The 17,704-nt window shown below is 44.0% G+C and overlaps 1 protein-coding gene across 1 annotated transcript in view; it reads left to right on the top strand.

Annotated features, from left to right (window-relative positions):
• Positions 1 to 17,704, top strand: part of TSKS (testis specific serine kinase substrate) — a 308,284-nt gene that overhangs the window by 180,003 nt on the left and 110,577 nt on the right. The window contains exons 3-4 of the mRNA XM_086930159.1: positions 9,950 to 10,048; positions 14,754 to 14,837. Coding sequence (XP_086786285.1) covers positions 9,950 to 10,048; positions 14,754 to 14,837 — 183 coding nt within the window. The remainder of the gene's footprint in view (positions 1 to 9,949; positions 10,049 to 14,753; positions 14,838 to 17,704) is intronic.

Raw genomic sequence — 17,704 nt, 5'->3', positions numbered from 1 at the left:
ATTACTCTTAGTTAGGTTCCCTATTTCGAGGTGGAGTTTGTGTCTGGATACTCTTACATTTACTTCTGTCCTCCTACTTCTACATTAAATACATACAGTACTTTTTGTATCTTTGTTTATCATGTATTTATTCCTCTATGGGTGTATTTTTAGCTATATATATGTGTATTTGTATATAATTTTATGTATTTATATACATATATATATTGCAATATGAAATGAGACTTGGGTTAATGGTTCGTATTTATTCCTTGATATTTTTCTATTGACTGTATATTTATTGATGGGATGAATTTGTGATTATTTATTAAATTGTATTCTTGGGTATATATGTATATATCTTACTGTATATGTATATATATATTTCTATTACGATTCAGGTGTATTTATTGGGCTTTTAACAACTTTTTGATATTTTTATACTATTCATTGTTAAGAGATGAATTCTACTCATGGATGATATACAGTCTACTGATCTCAGGGATCTGAGAAGTTTCTTATATCGTGATGTTTTTATCTCTTTTATGATGAATGGTATTGCACTTTATTTCTCACACTCTTTGCACATACATTTTACTCTCACTTAGCACTTTATTGTCTACTACTGTTTTGAGCTAGATTTGCACATAATGTTAAGCCTATGAATTGCAACAGGCTTACTACAATAAGGCCGTATTAATTGGCTCATTGTTTACATCTAAAGATGTGTGTGTGTATATATATATATATATATATATATATCATTAATACCTTTGTAGGATTTAAGCCTAATATTTGGATTCATCCAGAAATACGATTTTGTGCTGATCATACTGCATTAACATTTAGTGGTAGTATTTTCTCATGGTTTACTTATCACATGATACATGATGTCACTGTGAGGGTGTGTCTCTCTAACACTGCATAAAAAAGCATTTAGTCTATCTCCATGTTGCAGCGTGATCAAGGGCATAACTTGCCAGAAATGCGTAGCTGATCCCTGTGGATATAATAAACTACTTATGCTGATTCGTTTGTGGTCCGTCTCCCTTGTTTGCTGGTGTGCGAGGCTGTGACCTGAGATGCCTAGAAATTCGAGGAGGAGCTACATCGGTATATATATATATGTATGTATGTATATTATATATATATATAGAGAGAGAGAGAGAGAGATAGATAGATGATGGACGGAATGCAGACCAAATCAAACATCCAACCCCAGTCCAGTGATCAGGGTTAAATCCATCGTGTTTTAGCTCAACATGCCACCCCAGTTTAAACCCAGCCATATGCTAATCAGACTTGACCCTGTGCCTTCATGGGAACAGTCCAGTCCGAACTGCCAAGCCAGGTCCTCCCTGGACCGGAAACAAGCATCCTGGGACCGGTTTCGGGGCATCACCCCTCATCAGCCAGACTAGCTTGAATCCAGTGGCACAGTGAGCGCGGACCCATGTCCGGGCATACCCAGCGCATCTAGGGAAAGGAAGTAAAAGATGCACATGGCTGAAGCAACATTTTTCTCATGTTGCTGGCAGCCAATCAGAGAGCTCGCAGGAGCCTTACCCCTGCGGGAGCCAGATGGCCCAAAGGAATAAGGCTCCCTGGGCCAATCCGAACGCTCTATTTTCAAAACTGGCCCTACCTCAAGAGTCCATTGAGATTCTCGTGGACCCAGCTGATAAAATATGCAATTATGTTTTTACTCTAAATTTCTCAAAAAACGACTGAATGGATGTACACCAAATCACAAAAAGCACAATCTGCGGACCAAGATCTAGCTTCCTACCACATTTGGTGTAATTCCGTTCATGAGTTTTTGTTTTGCTGTAGCCCGTCTTATAGAAGTCTACAGAAAATTCATGGGGATTTTATGTTTTGTGACCCTCCTTTTTTCTTGGCCCCCGCTTGACGGATGACCGCAAATCTTTCCAAGAATGAGCTGAAGTGGAATAACGTTTATTTGGAAAGTTTTGTGAAGATTCGTCAAACAGGCCTAAGTTATTAGCAAAGCAAAAAAATGCTCTTGCTATGGAAAATTTGACCTAAATATAACTACTGTCACTAGGACCCACGAACCAGGACCAACGAACCCATCCTGCGCAGAGTTGCATATGATTAAGTCTCATGGAAGGCGAAACGCGTCATGCTAAAGCTATGCTGTTTCCATTAAAAGAAAATTAAATCAGCATGTTTGGAGTGGCCGTTTGTAAGTTACTACTGTGGCTTATGGTTGGTGATATATATATATATACATATATATATATTCACTGAAAAAACCATAGGTTTCACACCAGACATAAAACCATTGAAATTCCCACGTTATAGTTAGTTGGACTCACTATAACTTGCGCGCCTGCAATGCATTGCTGATGATGTCACATATTACATCACTCATGGCATGGTCAATGACATCACTGATGACACCATCCAGTGAATGTGTGTCATTCTGAATAATAAATTTGTTTCAAATATGTATTTGTAAAGGTCGATGGAACAATAAATGGTTAAATAAGTGTGTAAATGGATGTTTTTTAAAAAAAAAATGATTTGTTAACTGCCTTATTAAGTGTATCTTAGTGAATACATATATTAGCGAGTAACTTTTAAATATTAAAATATAAGTATCAGTGTTTCACTTTGTGTATAAGTGGCTGCATGGGTTGGTGACAGACTCACTGTTTGAAAGTGTTTTGAAGACAGCATATGTGCAGGACTGTATGGGTGGATGAGTGTGTATATGTGTGTTTGTGAGTAAATGACTGTCTCACTAGTGTCTTTATCAGTAACTACATATGTTTTAATCTATTATATGTGAGTATTGATGTATATAAGTGAGTATATGTGAGAGCTAGAGATTGTAAGAGTTCCTGTTTAAATAAGTATGTGTTTCTATAAGTGATTGTTTAAAAGAGTCAGTATGTGTAAATTTCCATAGAAGTAAAGTGGTAGTGTGTGTATAGTTCTATATGCAAATAAATGGATGTTCAATAGTTTATTTGCATGTGTGAGTATGTGTGTGAGTAACTTTTAGATGACTGTCGGTGTGTAACAGGATGTATAGGTGTATCACTACATATGATGAGTGAGTATATGTATGAGTGACTATATAGAACTGTTGGTGAATGAGTGGATGTGTATATAGATGGTGGAATTACTGAATTGTTTGTTGTAACTGGTATGGGTATCTAAATTTTTTTGAAAATGTTAATTTCTATTTTTGAATATGTGTTTTAAGGGTTACATTAAACTGAAAGGAGGTATGTCACTCTGTCACAAGGATGGTGTCATCAGTGATGTCATGAGTGATGTCACTGACCATGTCATGAGTGAAGTAATATGTGACATCTTCAGCAGTGCATTGCAGGCGCGCAAGTTATAGTGAGTCCAACTAACTATAACGTTGGAATTTCAATGGTTTTATGTCAGTAAAATTTCCAGCTAACTATAACTGGTGTGAAACCTATGGTTTTTTCAGTGAATTTAATAGGTTTTTTAAATGCTAATTCCTAACTATAACTGGTGTGAAACCTATGTTTTTTTCAGTGAATTTCAAAGGTTTTTTTAATGCTAATTCCTAACTATATAAGACCTGAAAGCCCACCAGGAATCTCCAGTATGCGCCAGGGGACTGCATTGCAGAGAGGTGTAATGAAGCCATGACCCTTTTTACACCTCTCTGCAACGCACCCCCCGTGCATGTTTGAAGAGGGGGAACTAATTCCCCTTGCATACTGGGGGCCCCTGGGGGCCAACTAGCCCACCTGGAACCTCCAGTATGCGCCAGGGGGCTGCATTGCAGAGGTGTAATGAGGCTATGCCCCTTTTTACACCTCTCTGCAACGCAGCCCCCTGCCGCGTTTGCAGAGGGGGAACTAATTCCCCTTGCATGCTGGGGGTCCCTGGGGGCCAACTAGCCCACCAGGAGCCTCCAGTATGCGCCAGGGGGCTGCATTGCAGAGAGGTGTAATGAGGCCACACCCTTTTTGCACCTCTCTGCAATGCAGGCCAGTTGTGCGTTTGCAGAGGGGGGACTAATTCCCCTTGCATACTGGGGGTCCCTGCGCCATATCTGCCCAAACACCAATATTCCGAACGATTGAAAATGACTTTTTTTGAGAAACATTTGGATTTGGATTATCATGTCCTATACTTTGGAATTTTTGAAAGACTAACTTTGAAGATGCTATAAATTACTCAAGTCTGCCCGAATTGTATGGGTAAAATTGATACCTAGTCACTTTGAATAAGAATGTACTTACGTCTCGTCTAACATTTGGAAGAAATATCTAGTTATATGACAACAGGATACCGACATAACTTGAAGGACATAAGAACGCCCTGAAGAAGTTCTGTTGTACAGAACAAAACGTTTTGGCTGGCTGTGGTACATAAACTTAAGGAAAATAAAAGCATTTGAATATACACCAAGATTCAGCGCTTCAATAAGGACTCTAAGTGATATGATTTGATTGGACTCATTGTGCAAGTGGTGCTGTGCCAAACTTTGGAATATTCTCCACTACTCTCTACTACTTACTCTCTCCTACTCCACTACTCTCAAATACTCACTCTCTACTACTCATTCTCTACTACTCTCTACTACTCTCTCTCTAATACTCACTCCCTACTACCCACTACTCCCTACTACTCACTCTCTACTACTCTCTCTCTACTAGTCTCTACTATTCACTCTACTACTCACTCTCTACTACTCTCTACTATTCTCTCTGCTACTCACTCTCTAGTACTCTCTACTACTCACTCTCTACTACTCACTCTCTACTACTCACTCTTTACTACTCTCTACTACTCACTCTCTACTGCTCTCTACTACTCACTCTACTACTTACTCTACTACTCTCTACTATTCACTCTCTACTACTCACTCTCTATTACTCTCTACTACTCACTCTACTATTCACTCTACTACTCTCTCTACTACTCTCTACTACTCACTCTCTGCTACTCTCTCTACTACTCTCTACTACTCACTCTCTACTCTCTACTACTCACTCTCTACTCTCAATTACTCACTCTCTACTCTCTATCTCTCTACCTCTCTACCTCTCTCTACTTCTCTCTCTACTAGTCTCTACCGCTACCTCTCTACCTCTACACCTCTCTACCTCTCTCTACACGCACACATATACACATATATGCATATGCATTTATATATATGTATGTGTATGTATATATATATATATATATATAAAAATAAAAAAAAGACATTTTTTTTAAACAGCTACTTTTTTTTAAAACTGTCCTTCTTTTTCCCCATGGTACGCGCACCGGTACGCTCCCCGGTGCGCGTACCGGTGCGCTCCCCCCGCGAAAAAAAAATAACATTATTTTTTTGCCCCGCGGGGCCCTTTTATGGCCCCCACATCAAACCTAGGGGGCCAAAGGGGGGTCTACTCTGCCCCATTATGGTCAATTCCCCCTTTGTTTTAGCCGCCATCTTGTGTCTCGGTAGGATCGAGACACAAGAGGTGGCTAAAACAAAGGGGGATCCTACCGAGACACAAGATGGCGGCTGCTCTGGACTGTTTGGAATGTTTACAGACACCCTTGAGTCAATCAGCTTTCCGTGCGCAAGTCACGTAGCGCGCCCGGTGCGCGTACCGGGGCGCCTACCGGGGCGCGCCTATAGATATATATTTTTTTTTTAACCTAAATCACTCAAAATCCACTGGAGCACATATCTTGGGACATAGCAAAGGCACATCGGGCTACCAGTCCCTACAATTTTGCAAAGTTTGGTGTAAATCCATTCAGCTGTTCGGGCTAAAAGTGAGTTCGACCGCCTATGGAAATTAACATGGGGAAAACGCGTTTTGGGACCCCCCCTTTTTGTCTCGGCCCCCGCTTGACGCATCCCCCCCAAACTTTCAGGGAAGGACCGGAGCTCGACAAGGCCATTTTGAGGAAATTTTCAGGCAGATTCATCAACCGGCGCCAAAGTTATTCCAAATAGAATTTTGAGATTTTGCATTGAAAAAAATCCTAACTATAACTACCTACTGGCGACCGCCAGTAGGTAATATTATATATATATATATATATATGTCATGCAAAGCTTCCCTGGTTCGAGGAGCACACTAAAACAGACCCATTGTTGGCTTGAAATAGCAACCATTTATTCCAAATCATTTCATAAGCCTTACGCGTTTCGAAGCAACCTTCTTGTTAACAGGCATTAATGTGGTCTTGCAAATTACAGATTCAGATTCAAGCATTATTTTCCGTGGGTTGATGAATAAAGGGATGCCAAAATATTTGCAGCCGGTCTGTTTTTCCATCAGGGCTCAAAATAGTTTTGTGTCCTTGGCCTCATTAAGCTTTCGAGTGGTGCCTCCTCACGGCTGAAGAGCCGTAAATTAAATGTCATGCAAAGCTTCCCTGGTTCGAGGAGCACACTAAAACAGACCCATTGTTGGCTTGAAATAGCAACCACGGAAAATAATGCTTGAATCTGAAAGTGTGGCAGAGCAGAAAGGCTTTCAAAAAAACGTACTACACATCCCAGCATGCATGGAAGATATGACTCACCTTCTCAAAGGATTGAAAGCATGCTGGGACAACGCCTTTGTAATTTGCAAGACCACATTAATGCCTGTGAACAAGAAGGTTGCTTCGAAACGCGTAAGGCTTATGAAATGATTTGGAATAAATGGTTGCTATTTCAAGCCAACAATGGGTCTGTTTTAGTGTGCTCCTCGAACCAGGGAAGCTTTGCATGACATTTAATTTACGGCTCTTCAGCCGTGAGGAGGCACCAATCGAAAGCTTAATGAGGCCAAGGACACAAAACTATTTTGAGCCCTGATGGAAAAACAGACCGGCTACAAATATTTTGGCATCCCTTTATTCATCAACCCACGGAAAATAATGCTTAAATCTGAAAGTGTTGCAGAGCAGAAAGGCTTTCAAAAAAACGTACTACACATCCCAGCATGCATGGAAGATATGACTCACCTTCTCAAAGGATTGAAAGCATGCTGGGACAACGCCTTTGTAATTTGCAAGACCACATTAATGCCTGTGAACAAGAAGGTTGCTTCGAAACGCGTAAGGCTTATGAAATGATTTGGAATAAATGGTTGCTATTTCAAGCCAACAATGGGTCTGTTTTAGTGTGCTCCTCGAACCAGGGAAGCTTTGCATGACATATATATATCTATATATTCCCAAACACCATATATATATATATACTAGCAGCCCGTCCCGACCTTGTCCGGGAGCAACAGGCTTCCCCGACCCCTGCCCGCCCCGACATTGTCCAGCAGCCCGGGCCCCCGCCCGGCCTATCCCCCGCCTGCCTCGACCCCCGCCAGCCCCGACCCCGCCTGCATTCTCTTTTCTCCTGCAGCCTGGGCCCCCGCCCAGCCCACCCCGACATGGGTCCCCTTACCTCAGCCGTCGCTCCTCCCGCCTGTCCGCTGCTCACACCGCCGCTAGCCTGTCCACTGCTCCTCACGTCACCACTCCTCCCCCGCACCATGTCCGCCGCTCCCTTACCTCAGCCGCCGCTCCTCCAGCCTGTCCGCTGCTCGCACCGCCGCTGGCCTGTCCGCTGCTCCTCATGTCACCGCTCCTCGTCGCGCTCCTGGAACCCGCACCTCCCCAGGCTCCTGACGGCGCTACTTCGGCGGGACTACTTTTTTTTTTACTGTAAATGTTTTAAATAACGTTATTTTTATTTATTTATATAGCCTATAACCATCTACACACCCTGACGATTCCAACTGTGTATCAGGTGTGTGGATTGGCGCTGTGGTTCCCGAGTTTACCCGCCTCAAAGGCTGAAAGTTCTTCCTTTATTATAGTAGTGTATATATATATATATATATATATGTATATATATATATATATATATATATATATATATATATATATATATATGGGATATCACATGCAGTATATGACAATTGTATCACATCCACTACAGTTACCTAACCACAGCATTCCAAGATAAGTAGATGTGGAAGCAATTATCTCTTTACCGTGACAATGTAGTGGATGTGCTATATATTGGTCAATATTATTGATCTTACTTTTGTCTCTCAATTACACTGCATCTTTACTTTTAAAGCACTTCTTATGTGACCGAGAGCTGGGGATACAACGCCATGTACTGTCTTATATTGTCATGCAGCAAAAGCTGGAGCTGCGGGGCCTCACTATGGAGGAACGGACGCTCAGGCTATGCTGGCAGAGGAGTCTCAGGAGAGCGAGGGCAACTCGACCTTATGCGCCGGAAATTCCGATAGGCATGCTAACGGCCCTGCCACATGGGGGCGATTGGTCCCCATTGTTGGAATGGGAGGAGGCTGGACTTCAGGTGGTGGGAGACCTGTATGTCGACGGTACCTTGGTGCCTTTCGGAGTGCTTCAGGAGCAGTTCGGGCTGTCAGACGGGGGGTTTCTGTTGCATGCGGCGGTGGTAGCGGCTATACAAAAGCACTGGAAGGGAGGGCTCATAGAACCGGATACCACTATGGCTTGCCAGTATGTGGTGATGGCAGCGGGCACCTTTAAGGCTGTGACCTGCCTCCATAATAGGATGCTGAACGAGGGACTAGAACCGCTCCAGGGGCTCAAAGCTAAATGGGAGGAGAGTGTGGGCAGACCCATTCCAGACACGGTGTGGAGCCACATTCTGCGGCGCACATGGAAAGGCACGAGGAATGCGCGTTTCCAACAAGTGCATTTCTTTGTGCTACATAGAGCCTATCTGACTCCGGAGAAAATACGGCGGTACTTTCAGGTGCAGGACGCACGGTGCCCGAGGTGTTCGTCTCCGGAAGCGGACATGGATCATTTGTTCTGGGGTTGTCCGCATTTGGAGGCCTACTGGGCAGAGGTGGGGGATCTTCTAAACGAAGTAACCGACAGGGAGGTGGACTTCGATATGGCGGCGTGTCTGCTACTCTGGTTCCCGCATACCAAACACACTAAGGTGACGAGCAAATTTATTGATTTGGGCCTGATACTGGCGCAAAGGGAGATCTCATGGCATTGGAAGTCCAGGAGCGGGCCGTCGGTGAGGAGGTGGAAGAATGAATTGTTGCGGTGGTCTGATTGTGAGAATGTGCTCCGAATGAAACAGGCTGTCAAGCTTGGTAATGAGAAAGCCTTGGATGCAGCGCGTGCGTGGGAATTGGTGGTGCAAGCCTTGCGTGACTCTTTAGTGGAGGATGAGGACTGAGTGAAAGGGACCTGTGGACACCGCGAGGCGTACTAACTCGGAGTCGTCATTGACACTGTAGCGGGATCCATACTACACTTACGGACGGGACACACACCATTAGCAGTTGCCGGGGGGGACATTAGGGGGTTGTTTAGAGGGAGTTCGGGGTGGGTCGGAAGCCAGGAGATTGGTTGATTGAGATGATGACACTGAGCTGAGAGGACCTGTGAAACGTGGGCGATGAGAGGGAGGTGGTGCAGGAGCACGGGCCAGTTATGGGGGGCCCTGCAGTGCACGGGGCGGGTCAGGAAGCAGCTGGTAGCATTGACCTGCATATGTGGGATGGCTGACGGTGTTCTTTGTTGTGGGCGGGGGGGTAAAATGCGGATACGTAAAATGACCTTTCGACCATTGTCCCATAGGGACACCCACCGTGATGCCTTCCTGCTATTTAAGGTACTACGCCGCCCGGCCTCCGGGATGCGGGCTGAATGGCTGTGTATGTAATACGTTTTGGTGCTTGACCGGGGGGACATTACGAGTGGACTGGTTGAGCATTTGAATTCTGTGGTCTCTAATTCTGCAATAAAAACAAATTAAAAAAAATAAAAATAAAAAAATAAAGCACTTCTTATGCAAATATATTGGGCTGCAGGTTTTGGTTGCCGCTCCCCGTCGCTTCAGTTCACCAGAGCATAACTGTTAGCACCCATCTTTAGTAAGACTGGGTAAATGTGATACATTGCTAGGGATCTGATGTTCTCTTCTGTGTTCAAGGAGGAAGTAAGGAGCTCCGGCCTGGGAAGAACCAAGGATTCTGTCACTGACCTGAAGAGGAAGACCAGCAAAATCAACCGGAATGTTAAATTGCTGCAGGTCCGTCTCCAATACTTTACTATGATAATTAACACTCTTATCTTTATAGAAGCTTAACATTCATCCATTCACTTGCTTAATACCTCACTCACTCTCCTATTGGCAGGCCAAGATCTTGAACATCTAGCACCAGCCGGCATGAAGACCCAGTCTCTCAGTTACCACACTAGAAGTTTCTGAGTGCCTGTAGCTTATCCTGTTTCTCTCCTTTAGCCAAGGAGAGCAAATGCGAGTTTTATAGAGACAGTGCTCTGCAAATAATCCCAGCGCACCCACAGACTCTAATACCACATCCTTCCTCTGGCACTTGTGCCGCCTGATGAGGTGGACCCCATTTGAGCACTCACTCACGCGTTCAGTCACTCACTGCTCCCAGGCAGTCAAAGATCCAGTAGGTCAGCACAGGATAATACAGATAATCAGTCTCTTATTAATGCACTCAAGGAACCTATGTTACCTCAAGACCACCCCACTATATTCCTTTAGTCAAAGACTACATTATACCTTATGAAGAGACTGAGTTTCGCAGGCTCAGGCAGGGTCCTCAGCATGTATTCACCTATGAAAATAAATAATACCATCTCACAAAACATTCACTTTGACACCATCCAAAGGAGCTCGCATTCTTACACACCCCTGTAACCAACCAACACCTTAGGTTTGATAAGGTTAGCAAACAGTATTGCACAATTGCTCCACCAACCAGTCCAGTATACACATTTTGGAGATGACCATCCTCTGCCCTGGCCCTTCTTTTTTCCTGCGGCCATCACATTGTGGCACCCCCAAAACTGCATAACGTGCTTTACAACCAACCAAAAGAGCATTCTCTATTTCCAACCTCAGGAACTGCTGTTGACTTGAAGTAGGACTGTAAATAAATTCTCAAAACTATTTAAAACCTAAAACCAGTGTACTGCCAAGACCATGCACACATATGCTTCAGCCCAGCCCGCTAAGCTGGTTTTCCCTCTTCTGGTTTCTTTTTCGTGACATGGCTTTAGTACCGCAGGCATGTCCCCTGTTGTTTCCATTGCAAACGGGCTCCTACAGATGAAAGGCTGGAGAAAAAGACAACTGCTGAAGGGGCAATGGGTGTTGCCTGTGTGCATAGGAGTCACCAGTCTGAATGAATGTTTCAGTCCTGTGGTCTGTAAAGCAATTAACAAGGGTCTGCTCCATCAGTACAGCCTTTATTCTGAGCTGCCCCTGTGGCCTCCAAAGGCAGATCCTTAGCGTTCAAATTTTAAATCCAAAGCCTAGTGTGGGAATTGACCTCAACCCAGATTGCAATGTTCGTACTAAGGAAGATACAACATGGATGTCAACTTAACGGTAAGGTCTTTGTAGAGTAGATCACCTTGGACTGAGCATAGTTTGTGTGTGATTACCGTGTCATAGTGTATCTGAGATCCAAACCTGCTAGCTCCTGCTGAAGTAAGCTTTCATTACTTCACCTAAGTACTTAGTGGTCAATGTCAATACCTACCACCGATGATGTTTGGCAACCACTGATTGTCCCAGGACCAAGTGAACAGGCCTTATAATTACCCACCTGGCTTTAACCCCAGTATGGACTTAACGGTTCAGATTAATCGGACACATGGACTTTTGCTAGAAACAGAATGCTGGAACTGTCCCGGGAGTGGGGTGGGGGGACTCCTACTCAGCTTGTGTTCCATGAGAGTGTCAAATCATATTTTTTATTTGGGTATGTTTCCTAGACCTTAAAAGTTATTTTGAGACCATTAGTTCTTACAAAAATACATGTGTTACTCTGATAATTAGAGATAACTGTGAATTTCCTACTATCTCAGAGTTTCCAGCAGTCAAACATATCTGACTAGGAAAATCACCTTCTCAGTAACTATACCTCTTAACCCCATATAAGGAAGTTAGTGAACTTAACTCCCTATCATCTCCTGAACTGTACAGATGTTTCACTGGACTGGAGGCAGATCTCCGCTTTTACCCATTATTTATTCTGGAAGGTTTCTCATTGTATTCCATAAATCAAGAGGTTTTCTTTCTAAATTTATATCAGGATTGGGGTGTTGGTGGGGAAACCAGGAGTGATACTAGATCTCACTTGGTTTTGTTTGTGAGGGTGAATGGCCCAACAAAGAACAGGAAACATGAATCACGTTAGTAAGAAGCAACAGGAATGACGATAAGTGACTTCCGGTGACTTTGGTGTTGGATGTGTGTATGTGTGGGGTGGGGTGTGCCTCACCTCTGGGTCATAACCTCTATGGGGCAGAGGATGTGGTATTGATGGGGCACAGCAACTAGAATAGTGTGTATGGTAACAATTCTGACAAAACACAATACCATAAGCACCATATTTGAGTCCCATATAAATCCTAGGAACCATAATAAACATACATACATTGGCCCTTAAAGAAGGATGAGGTGTCATGAGAGACTGAGCAAGTTTATAGGTGTTGAGGCCATGCCTCAACACCTATAACGGGTGATAATGAAGGAAAACTTCCCAGTGGTCTGGTAATAGTGTAGGAGGTGGAACACGTGTTGATAACCCAAGTTTAGGATAAAGACAAAGGTGGATGGGGTCTTGCACCAGGACTTGTGGGCCAGAAACAAAAGACAGATCAAAGTGAAACATAGCAATCTTAAATGCCGCATGAGTGAGATAGCTAGGAGTTCCCACTGGGGTCCTCCCTGATGAAGCAGAATTAAATCACCACGTTTTTACAATTGCTAAATGATCCGGAACTGGGTCCAGGATGGACTTGCAGAGCATCTTTCTGATTGGCACATGGTCAGTGGGTAATCTTGTAGGATCCAGACATCCAACTTGAAGAACATGTATCGGCAGTTATCCCACTGCAGTCCTATGGAAGTCTTCAGGCTATGGGGCTGGTAACACAAGGTTGGTCTACAGGTGCACACAACACACGTTGAGTGAATCCATTAGAACAATCAGCCGGGCAACTGTTTATAGGGCTCTATATTTCCTCCTCGCCCCATGTTGGCTTCCGGTGGTGCCAGCTAATCTATCTGGACTTTAGGCTTCTCTGTCTAATAATGTGCACTAACACCTGAAGGTGCACCCTTCCTCCTGGTGGAGCATTTCTGGTGAATTCAGGTAATGGCAGGGGGCACATCCCACTAGTGAACAATCGGGACTGGGCACTGTGTCTAATTTCCACATTCACGAGTCTCTTGGTGCAGCATACCTTGGATGTAAGCCTCACCTAGAGTAAGATCTACGGTAGAAGCGGTGGCAGCCCCTCTGCCACTGATTCCTTATTGAACTTACCCTTGCTGTAGAAGATCGAACATTGGGCCTCTTGACCAGCCTTATGGAGTGGGATGCTTCTCTCCCTATTCCTGATATGCCCTTGGCTAAGTTAATGCCGAGAGCTCTCTGGATTACTTTCATAATGCAAGCTTTCCCACAGTCCTGTGGCAGCCAGCTATTGGAAGTGGACCATGAGAATCGAGCTTCAGGGATGACTATGGGCTCCCGCCTCAGAAGGCAATGTACCTCTATGGGACCCTCATCAGTCACTGCTGAGGGGCAGATCATTTGCCTGTATTAATGCTGAATAAATTCTGCCTAAGGGGATGAGAAATTGAATATGAAGTTCTTCCTAGACTGGACAAAGGAAATTGTTTGTCCTGTGCACAATTTGACATGTACAGCGGCACTGTAATTTTCTAGAAAACAAACTCCCAGTTGCTGACTAGATACCCCTTTTTATCCATATTTGTCATTAAAACCAATGGTCAATTGTAGGGATATTCTACTTGTACAGTTATTTGTGGTCTTTGTCAATGAAGTTATTTCCTGTTCTCAAAGTTCACAGTTTCTATGGAGATGCATTCCACTTCAGGCCTACTTGCTTGCCGATAGGCACAGACGGGCTGGGTTCAGGCATACGGAGGCTGCAGCACCAGAGTGGGCTGTCAACATTAGAGTGATGGGCATGCGTGGTTTTGTCTGTAGCCATTTTGACCAGCTTTGAGGAGCAGTTTTTGGTCCAATTTTGAGATGACAGCAGTTCCGAACAGTTGCTAATAGAAAAAGGTATGTGGACAAAGGAAAGCAGAGTCACCATTCAAGAAACCTTTTTTACCCAACCACAGTTGTAAACCGCATTAATGGTTTGCAGCCTAGAAACCTTTCACTTTTACTACAGGTGTGTCCAGTTTAGCTGGAGAAGGACTGAACGCGTACCAGAATTAAAGAATATTCCCATAAGATACACCTACATACAGTGGCTCTTAATGAAACTCATTCACTTAGTTACTTGTTATCATGAAAATATGGCATGGATTCATCCATCGGGACCTTCATAGGATAGCCCTATGCTAGTGTGTCTCAAATACCTCTTTGCATCCATATCACAAGAGCTGAATCTACGTTCGTCAGTGCTTGTAATACCAAATAAATGATGCATGACTTCTAGAACACAGAACCCGTCTGAAGAAGGTGCCCAAATGACTTAGGTCAGCAAATCCTATCCAATACTCTCTAAACCCAACATCAATGTGACTTTGCTACCACTCCTAAAGGTTAACCAAGGGTGCTTCAGAGCAGGTCTGATATTCCTCCTCTGGGTCCTACTCAGCAAGTCATAATACCTTCACAGTAGCCCCTAATGGCAGTCTATGTTGAACTGTCTCCATCTCTATGGCTTACATTCTCCTCTGATGTCACCTGTCTTCCCTCTTGCAGGACGAGTGTGCAGTCCTGTGTGACCGCCTGGAGAAGCGACGCCAGGAAGCAGATGAACTGGACCAATATTGCAGTCAGTTGGAGGTATTCATGAGAAACTCCTCTTCGGAGGATGCAGGAGCCTGACATCGATCACAATTGTTAATTTACAGCCATCACATCAAACCCCCTGGCATATCACTTTATGACTAACCATGGTCAAATAGCCTTTGACTATTGGATGTGACAATGATGTAGAAAAAAACAAAGTGCACATTGCTGGATGGAAGGTGGCATCAGGGTGCACAGGCACCTTTCTCTCAATACACTCTGGCTCAGAGATCAGCACAGCTAGGGATTAGAGTGCACTGGGGGAGCTATTTATGAGGAGGACATTTACAACCTCACAAACATGAAAAAAAAATTCTAGTCTTGGACCCGAATAAGGGGCTATGGCATAATTGAGTCCGATATCTGGGGAGATGTAGTAGCCGAGGGGATTGCGCAGGGAACACTGAAGAGAATGGTGAGTGGAGCGTTGGCTGTATTACAGAAATATAATCCCTACCCTTGGCATCTCTAAAGCAATCCAATGTTGAGCAGTATCACTAAGAAGGCTTGAGGGGATCAAGAAATTAATATTCATACTGTAACTCAACACCTCAAAAGCAGAAAACCGTGCAGTGAAATCACACAGAACACCTGCTCACTTCTGGCTTGAAAGTATTTCAGTAGCAATCCAGGCTCCTGGGGGCTACAATCCCCTCAGCCTCTACACACCTCTATTACTGGACCATTGCATGAGCACAATCAGCAGCAGCAGCCCCAGAAGAGCCAAATACACAGGTAATGGAGGTGGAGAGCTTTAACGTGGAAAACCATTGAGTGAGTATAGAGGAAGCTGCTTAGATCCTAATTGTGGTTTCTCAGCTCCACAGAGGATGCTCTCCTTAAACGGGTCTGCCGTGGGAGGAGCGCAACTGAGAACCAGCTCAAGCCCATACCCAGCTGCATCAGTGAAATATAGTGGGGATGCCTGAAATATATTTGACTCCTAATGGAATGATATCCCCAAAGCATTGGCAATGGGAGCTGTCGGGAGAAGTCTCATGCATAGGGGACGTTCCTTGGCATGGGGGTGCATGGTTGTCTCTGCATCTGTGACAGTGGCCTGGTGACAGGAGCTGACCGAAAGAACACAGTCAAGCCAGGTCCCCAGCACCTGGTGGTCTCTGACATACTTGACAATTAGTGTAATAGGTATTGCTTGTTATCTTTGGACCATAGGTCCTAGGAACTACACCACACAGCTCACTGAAATGCCAAGAAGCCTACTTCTTGGGTATAGTCTTTCAGAGGAGAGTTAGTCTAATCAGCCAAGGCTTATTATTGATGGATGCTGCAGGTTTAAGATTAAAGATATAGTTACCTTTGATATAACACACAATAGCATGAATGTCTAGCTGTTGCACAGTCTGAAATTTGTTTTTCAACCCCTAATGCCTACGATTGGAGGGCAACTATGTAATCTCATGACCTGTCCTCTGGGAGGCAAAAGCTGCATGATCCCTTTGCTGCTTACAAAATGGAGCTCGGACACTATAGTATTAAAACACTATCTCCCATTACACTGCTACCTGCTATAACTAAGGTAAGGGAGAAACATCTTGTGAAGAGGCTTTCCAACTTCCTAGAAGCACAGGAAATACTGGATTGGATGCAAGCCCTTAGCATAGTACTCAGTCTGAAGCCCTTGAAGTTCTTGGCAATGTGGTCACAATTACAATTACTGTTGACCATTCCATTCTGGTTGACCAACTAAGGACTGCAGGACTTGGAATGGTTAGACTTGTTCTAGTCTGACATGACCAGGTGGTCTCCCTCTGTTCCATTCTTTGGAGACCAAGCTGAGGTGTGATGTGCCACAGGGTACAGCATTCTCCCTGTGATCCAACCACTTGTGAAGCTGATTCGGTCCCATGGTGTTCAGGCTTTCTTCTATGGAGAAGGCTCCCAGCTGGTCCCTACATTTGACTAAGTCACAACAAATAACATCAGTCATCTAGGAGATTGCCTTATAGACATTAAGCACTGGACAACATTTGCCTAATTCTCAACAGAAATAAAATGGAGATTTTAGTAGTGGACAGTGACTGCTCATGCTCAGCCACCTGCTGTTTGATGGAATGCACCATGGAACTGGAGACGCAAGTAGTAATTCCAAAGTTGCCTTCGATGGCCATCTCATATTTGACAGTCAACTGCAAAATGGGTGGATCCCAGACATTCTGCAGTTAAAGCTGTTGCACAAAGTTCTGTATTTTTTGCCACCAGCCCTTTGTTGGACAGTGGTGAAAGCCTGTGTCCTTTCTCATTTATACAAATATAACTCTATTTACCAGAATCATAAACAAACAACATCAACGCCAAAAACTAGCTATGAGACTTGCTTGTGACCTCATATATTTTGGCCCGGTCTCCATCGAGTCTTACACCGGCTTTCAGTACACATACACTTTATAGGTTCCCTGTGGCTCTGCATGGTTTACCACGCTGACTATCTGCCGGGCTCAGAAGTCCTCTCTGATGTGATCACTCCGTATACCCAAAAGAGGACTTTGTTTCGAGGACCCTCTCCCTGTTTGAAGTCCCAGACTTAAGGATGGGAAGTGTTGTAGTAGATCCTTTAGAGTGCTGGCTCTTCAGCTGTGGAATGGCATTCCTCCCAGTCCTCCTCAGCTATTCAGCTTTGCAAAATTTGTAGAAATTTAAATGTGTTTGTTCTGTTAATCTAGTTTCACCTTGGTTGCTGTTTTTAGGACTCATCGCACCAAGAATACTGTGGGTGTATTCACACAGCAAATAATTAAATAAGATACACAAGAGTACACTAGAGGCTGTGAACAATCTCTGTTCTCAGAAAATAACTACGGGCCTGATTTAGATCTTGGTGGGACTCCTGTTGTCCCTCT

This window comes from Lissotriton vulgaris, chromosome 7 (genome assembly GCF_964263255.1).
Source record: "Lissotriton vulgaris chromosome 7, aLisVul1.2, whole genome shotgun sequence".
Classification (NCBI taxonomy): domain Eukaryota; kingdom Metazoa; phylum Chordata; class Amphibia; order Caudata; family Salamandridae; genus Lissotriton; species Lissotriton vulgaris.
This window is presented reverse-complemented; position numbering and strand designations above follow the sequence as displayed.